Source organism: Pteropus vampyrus, unplaced genomic scaffold, assembly GCF_000151845.1.
Source record: "Pteropus vampyrus isolate Shadow unplaced genomic scaffold, Pvam_2.0 Scaffold18, whole genome shotgun sequence".
Lineage (NCBI taxonomy): Eukaryota > Metazoa > Chordata > Mammalia > Chiroptera > Pteropodidae > Pteropus > Pteropus vampyrus.
Window position 1 is genome coordinate 9,345,161 of NW_011888799.1, and position 7,783 is coordinate 9,352,943.

The window sequence follows — 7,783 nt, forward strand, 5'->3', positions numbered from 1 at the left end:
TCATTTCTCTGAATATCAACCCTACAGGAGATTCAGTTTGATTAGAAATCACATTTATAGGGCAGGTGTGATGTTCAAAGCACTGGATGAGTGAGATCCAAAGATTAATATGTAACTCTTTCTTCTCTCAAAGTATACAATTTAGTGTGGAGTGTGTGTTTGCATGCGTGTGTGTGTGTGTGTGTGTGTGTGTGTGTGTGTGTGTGTGTGGAGGGTTCTCATGAACTATTAAATGCCAAGTATGCAAATCAGATGTCTAAGAATACTGTTGTATCAGCATTTCATCATGGCACCCATGGAAATTTATAATATTTGTATGACACATTGGGATAAGTCCCTGGCTTCCTCCTGGCCTGAGGCAGGGGCTCAGTTGCCCAGAGTTAAGGCAAGTCATTATTTTAGCCCACCTGTAATAATTTGTGCCACACCAGCTGGAAAGCTCTATTCCAAATGAGTTAACTCAAGCAAAACATTTAGGTTTGGGTGAATTAATCAAATGTAAAGCATTTAGAACAGTGTTTGGCACACAGTTAACAATAGAGACATTTTCTATTTTTACTTGACTAAAATTAAAATCTTAAATGTGAATGCCTAGGGACCTCTAGTGTAGAGTGATTTGGAACTCTCTGTGCCAGTTTTAAGCTGGTCTGCCCAAAAGATGTTAGGGGTTTCATCCATGTCGTGTATGAAGACAAATAGAAATGCACCATCTGGTGCTTCTAGACCAGATTCTTGGGCCTCTGAATAGGTTTCAGTGAGTCGATGCCACCAAATCTTATCTGAATTAATTCTACCCCGGGAAGAATTTCACCTATAGGTCAAGATGATGTCAAATCATCTCCTGAATAGTCTTATTTGAGCACCTCTTAGTTCATCATCCTAGATGTATAGGAATAGCTTGGGCATCCACATTCGTAAATTCTGGCAGATCCAAGCAAACCATCTACTGTCAATGCAATAGACTCAGTTCGGCCTGAACCCTTAGTTGCTTAGGAGGCTCCTGGGACCAAAACCTACTGCTCTTTCCAAGTCAGTCTTGTAGGACCTGTAGAGGGCAGAGGAAGTGTTCCTGAGATCTTCTTGAAAGCCCACATTGAGTCTGACCAACATTCTCAGGGTAACAGCTGAAAAACACAGGGCAATATTTCAAAATCGCACATTAGCATTTAAGTGGCCACAGGACAGAGAACCATTTGCTTGAGCTGATATTAAATAGCCACTCAACAATTGAACATTTAATGAGCAGTTACTTACCTCCCTGGAGTTGGCAAAAAGGTCCTTTGGGAGGCAGTCCTTTAAGGCAACTGCAGTGATTCCCTGCAGGGGAGTTGTCATGCTCTTGACAAGTGAGATTGTGGAGGCACTGTTCCTGAGGCCACCTATAGCCTGTCTCACAGGAGCACCAGATTTCATTTCCAGTAGGTCTGCAGACTATCATTAATGAGACCAGTGAGGAGAGAGAAGGTGGTCATCCCTTTTGCATTTATAGACTACAAGTATTTATAGACTAACTTCCCTCCCTAATGCCCTTCTGGGAAGTTCAGTACTACTACATGCAATTCCCATGATTCCCAGATGCATTACCATGCTATTAGGCAAGACCATCTAAAAGATGACTACTTCCACTAATCCAGGGGATTCCTACAATGACAATGTGATAAACAGATTCCTGGACATACAGTATATGATAGCCAGCCTTCCCTGATCATCCCTGCCCCAGGATATTCATTCACACCCTTTTATAGTTTCCTCTCATATTGTACTAGGGTTGGTCTGTGTAACCAATAGAATATAGCAGACATGCTGGTATATCACTGAGATTAGGTTATGAAAGACAGTGTGGCTTTTCCATCTTGGTGGCTCCCTCCCATTCTCTCCTGGACCACTTGCTCTGGGGGAAGCCAGCTGTCATCACATGAGGACATGTCATGGTGAGGCACACAGAGTAAGGAACAGAGGTCTCCAGCCAATAACCAGTGAGGAACGAGGCCTGCCAACAACCACACGAATGTGCTTGGCAGTGGATTTTCTACCCACCGTTGAGCCTCAGATGACCACCCCTCTGGGTGACAGCTTGACTATAACTTCATGAGAGATTCTGAGCTAGAGCCACAGCTTCACTCCTCCCAGATTTCTGGCCCTCAGAAACTGTGTGACATAATACATTTTTGTTGTTTGAATGTTAAGTATGGGATAATTTGTTATGCAGCAATAGATAACAAATATAGAGTAGAAGTAAAATTGCGCCTTTTACATTTCAAGTCAAATGCGAGCAGCCCAAACAGACTCTGATGCTACGGGGGTATTGAAAAATGCTCTGGAAACAGAGGGCTTTGAATTTATTTCTAAAACTGGACCAAAGTCATATCACTGAGCTGTTTGTTCTGCAAATGGGCATCTAGACAAAGGCTCAGCAGAGTGACTATCTGAAGGAAAGCCAGAGAATAATTGTTTCTGAAATAGGAGGAACAAGAGAGTTCCAGTGAGTTCTTGCAATCCTGTGCTCCAGAAGTAGGTGGGAATTGAGCAGAAACATAAGGAACAGAGGAAATCAAGGCAGCTAGCGAGGGTGCTGCGCATCAGCAGGGGGGATTTGAAGGGAGCCAACAAGACCCCCTCTGGCAAACTCTTTCCTACTGATGTGAAATTCTACTGAGAAAACACTTTTTATTTCATTTTTGTTTGTTCATTTTTGAGAAGGATGTAGGGGTAGTATTTGAAGAACTTCTGACTCCCATGTAAAAGACAAATATGTTTTAAGAGGATGACAAAAGCTATCAACTCCAGACCACCTACTGCATTCCACGTATTTTTTGGTGCTTTACACATACTGTCTGGTTTTAAAATGCCTCAGTTTTGTTTGCTATTATTAAAAATGTCTTTCTAAAAAGGATCAGAAGGTCAGCCATTGGAAGAATGGGCAAGCGGAAGCCTGAGAAGAGGGGAATGGAGAAGATTTGGGGACACTTAGACATTTGCATCATAGCCAGTAAATCTAATGTGCGTTACCCACCCACCTCACTGGCTTCTCTCTAAGTCTACTCTACCCAGCCGTCCCAGCTGGCCCTGAGGTCCATGAGCCTCAAGATCTCTCAGCCATCAAAAGGGATTCACCCTTTCAACGGTGAATGACCAGTCCTGTTGGCAAGATAATTAAACCCTCCCAGGCAGTTGCATCTTAAAAGAGAAACTTATTTATCCAAGTCATAAACTTGTTAACCCAACTTGTAAACTTGGGTTCACAATGCTTCTAAAATGACCTAAATAGTGGAATCCCTTGAAGTCAAGCCTCCTCCAATAGAACAAAATAAACCAGGGAGAGTTTGTTAATATGTCTATATTGAGTGTATGTAATATAAGCTCACAACGAAAGCTCAAATGTTCATAATCACAAGCTGCTCAATGAAAACAAATGACTTATTTATTGATGTTTACTGGTCTGTTTTGTTTACTAGATTTGCTTTCTGGTACCCAAATAGATACCAAAGTTTTCCTTAAAAAATGGGAAGCAAAACAAAATTGACTACACATCTATTAAATTATTAACTTTTTCACATAAGTAGGGGAAATAATTTCAGAGGCAGAAGGCCTGTGTTATGGGAACATAGAAGGATGTTTCCTATAATGTGCCAACGTAACTAGTTTTGTGAAATGGTCTATGGAAGAGTCCTGTGCGCAAATGCACTTGAGGAACACGGAATAGGCTTTTGGCTACTGGATGACTCAGTGCACATTGGCATCTGATCACAGAGCCGGTAATTCAAGGAAATTAATGCTAATGTAGAATTTGCTGAGAAATGAAATCCAAAGGGAGCTATAAGACAGGTATTTCAGGCTCAAACAGCATATACCAAGAACTAAAAATTAAGATGCATAGACTGACATTGTGATAGACTATTTTAAATATAAAAATTTGAAAAGATTTTTGAAAAACAAGAATTTTATTCTTACCTCCATTTTAGAATAATAAAGCCTAATATCTGTAGTGCTTTGCCATTTACAAAGCAGTAACCTTTTATAGGACAAAGGGTTATACCATGTCACAGCTTCTACTGCATACATGTGATGTCCTTTTAGACATAGGAGAGCTGATATGACCTCAAAAGGGCGTCAGTGATCAGAAAGTTAATGCCTTGCTTCTCATCCAGGCATTTACCCGGTTTCTATTTCCTGACCTATGATGTCCCCAAAAAGGGAACTTGCTACTTATTAATATCCCGAACCAGTCCTTGCTATACCTCCTGATTACCCAGGGTGAGAGGACCCAGTAGTTTGTCATGACCATATCTTGGGACCACTTTGTGACAACCAATAAACAAACCACAAAGTAAACATTTGCTAACCATTTAAAATAAAGAAACTGGTTGCAGAGTTTACCAATAAGGACTTCATCTAAAAAGCTACAAAATCATAAGATCGCATATCAGGCCTGTTGGATCATTTCTCTTGCGTACAAAGTATAATTTGCTCTCATTCTAAAGATCTCACACATCTTTTTTCCTGATATGCCCAATCCTCCATTCCAAAGCAATGGGTCTTTTACTCACCTGTTGTCACCTCCATGCTCAAAATGTTAGTAGCTTGGTCACTGTCATTGACTCGAATTGGAAAAGTGAGGCTATTCAAGTAAGTTTTGACAGGCTCCAGGAAGGAGGCATTTTCAAAACTGATTTCAATATCAACAGTGTATTCTTTAGCTGCAGGACTACTCGTGACAACTGAAATGAAAGCATATGAAGGCTGTGAGAAATTACCATGGTGGCAGAGAGAGAACATAATAGACATTTTAACACTTAAAAGTAGTGACAGAAACATGTGGATGTTAGACACATCAGCTTTTACCAATTTCTAATAAAACTTTGTAGAAGAAAAGTAAAGTTTGTTTAAGGAACACTGTAAGTTCCCCTTACGTGATGCTTTTCCCCCACAATTTTGCTATTTAAAGGAGGAAGGCAACTAGTCTGTCTGGTCTCAGTGTAGTGGTCTCTGGCCATTTGAAACATTCACAGGCTAAGCTCAGGACTTTTGCTTCCTCTCCATTCTCTTGGTGTCCAAGGCCAGGGACCGCCGTGTGGAGAATAGACTATAATGAACAAAGAACAGAAGCAGTGACACCTAGTAGGAAGGCTATGTCAACAGTCTAGACAATAAGTGCCATAGTCCTGATTTACCAGGATGAATCAGTATGTTTCAAACACCATTCAGTTGATATGCATTTATTTTGAGAGCTAAACTATGCATAACTTGAAGAGATCTGGGAAAAGTCAGCTAGTTAATTTCCTTTGCTTTTAGCCTATGCACACAATATGGTTCTCCGTTCTTTCTCTGTATCTCTGGTGTCCAGAACATGATAGATACTCAACGAAAAAAGTGAAATTGGCAAATTGGAAAGTAAAATAAAAGAGATCTTTAGCTCTTCATTGCTTTTTCAAATTGTCTCTAGGATGGTTGACTGGCTGGCATTTCAGCTGCATCTGCTCCCCAACACATGCCCACTGCAGACAGGGCAGACTATATATATATATTCTTTCAGTTTCCTATTTGCATCATGTCTGGTTCACAGTTGTAAGCTTCTCAAGGGCAGGAACCTTTTCTTTCACTTCTCATGGCCCTACTCACTCCATCTGGCGTGAAGCTCACCACATAATGAGTGGGTGCCAATTAGTTTTTGTTAAACCTGGGACTCTCTGAGTTGAGTCACAGATTCACCTTTCCGTCACTGCCAGAATCTTTGGCTTATTCTTGGCTGAAGTATGTAACTGGAGCAGAAGCCATGGACTCAATTTGTAGCTAATGAAGAACCTTCAAAGAATAGGAAATTTTTTTTTACATAGATGCATTGAGAAGGCAAGTCGTGGCCTATTTTATTTTGTCAGTCAATTAAGGAAAAGCTTAGTGAATACCTGAAAAACTATCACCTTAAAATTTAAGTAAATCTGGACCTATGATGCATACTTTACCCTAAAATGAAAATTTTATGAGTATTTTCTAAAAAGTCAAAGAAAGTCTCCCATAATATTGCAAAATTTTGTTTTAAATGTTCCAAGGATTATTTATGTAAAATGCGAAAACTAGATTCGTATTAGGAGATTGGTTTTACTCACCAACCTTGTTGACAATTATTTCATTTTGTCATCATTCAACTTGATGTAATTAACTCAAACTGCAAAAAGATCCTTGCATATTTTCTTAAAATTCAGAGTGCACCCTAAGGTGTATTTTCTCCTCATAAAAATGCATTTACTGTAGAACAAAGTGACTTTTAAAACTCAATATGGAATCTTAGTCTGTCATAATACTATGGCATCGCCTCAAATTTCCTCTTTTTTTAAATTTTTTATTTTTCTGATTCTCAAATGGTTTTGTGATGAAAACCAGCTTTCTGGAAAAACCTGCTTATCTTATTTGTGTGATCTGAAATCTGGACACAGTGTGCTGGCCACTGAGAATGTCTGCAAGGAGGGCAGCTGCATGGTATTCACGAGGTCTGCTTTAGCGCACATTCTTTTTCCTGAAAAGTAGTGCAGCAGTGTTTACACTCTCCAGAGGATTCCTAGCTCTAAGATCCTCTTTGCTGTGGTCAGCAGACTCCACCCCCATGAATGTAAACAGGATTTCCTGGCCGGGAGCTGCTTTAGAGATGAGTGAGGTCAAGAACAATCCCATATTACCCACTTCATCATCCGCATTGTTGCATCTCAGGGTCTGATCCCAGCATAATATCAATGCCTGCCTGAGCCCACCTCTCCCTGTTCTTTATAGACATAATTGTAGTATGAGCATGTGCTTAAAAAGCACATGGTGATTCATGAATGTCATCATTTCCTGCTAAAACCAAGGCAGTTAGTTCTTCACTGAAGTCTTCCAAGGAGCTGAGCCAAAAGCTTAAAATACTACAAGGAAAGTTCTGTGACTTTTAGCGAGTTCCAGTCTATAGGAATGGGGCAGCTATTAATTAAAGTAGCAGCCTTTGAGGTCCTCTTTCCCTCATCTACTTTCTATGTTCTTCAGTAACTTCTAAAGGAGTTTCAGCACAACCCTCAGCCTAAGTGTCACTTCTGCCCAGAGACTGATAAGATGGCAAACCCCTAATAGAGAAGAAAACTATTCTTGAAAGTGGGCAATTCTTCCAAGCAGGCTCAAAATATATAGTAACTCAGAAAGCTACAGGCTTGCCCTTGGGAATCACCTATTCCAGTGGTACCTACACTTGACCGATGATTACACATTTGTAGAGAATTCTACACACACAGATATTTTGGAGCATCAACCCGCATGAGCCAAAGTAGAATCTCTATGGATTAAGCCCAGAAATCTGTATTTTTTTTTCAATTCCCACTAGTGCTTTTGGCGATCAAGCAGGTTGGGATTTAACATTCTAATCCAAATGAGGAAACTGAGAAGGTAATCACGGGGAGCCAATATTAGCAAATAACCTTATTTTTGGCTTTAGCTTTGTTTTTTCTTTTCAAACACTGCTTGCTGTTGCTCCTATGGGGCAAATAGTCAGGTAGTCTCCGAGTGTATTTGCTTACTCTTATTTTTCCTCTTTTATTTTGATGGAGCTGATACTGTTCACCTCTTTCTTCAGTGATACCAGATGAATCCATGGTGATTGTAATAAGAGTAACAATAATAATAGGAGCTGTCATTTAACCATTGCCTGGTAGGTTCCAGGACCATGAGGACAGTATACATACCCCTATTTTGCAGATGACAAAACTGAAATCTAAAGGTCGAAGCCACATGGATGGCAAATGTTAGAGTTGGGATTTGAAGCCAC

At 40.2% G+C, this 7,783-nt stretch overlaps 1 protein-coding gene across 1 annotated transcript in view; it reads right to left on the reverse strand.

The window, feature by feature from the left end:
- Positions 1-7,783, reverse strand: part of ADGRF5 (adhesion G protein-coupled receptor F5) — a 64,363-nt gene that overhangs the window by 44,140 nt on the left and 12,440 nt on the right. The window contains exons 3-5 of the mRNA XM_011354790.1: positions 4,548-4,718; positions 1,255-1,431; positions 1,018-1,124 (exon numbers count right to left, since the gene is read on the reverse strand). Coding sequence (XP_011353092.1) covers positions 1,018-1,124; positions 1,255-1,431; positions 4,548-4,718 — 455 coding nt within the window. The remainder of the gene's footprint in view (positions 1-1,017; positions 1,125-1,254; positions 1,432-4,547; positions 4,719-7,783) is intronic.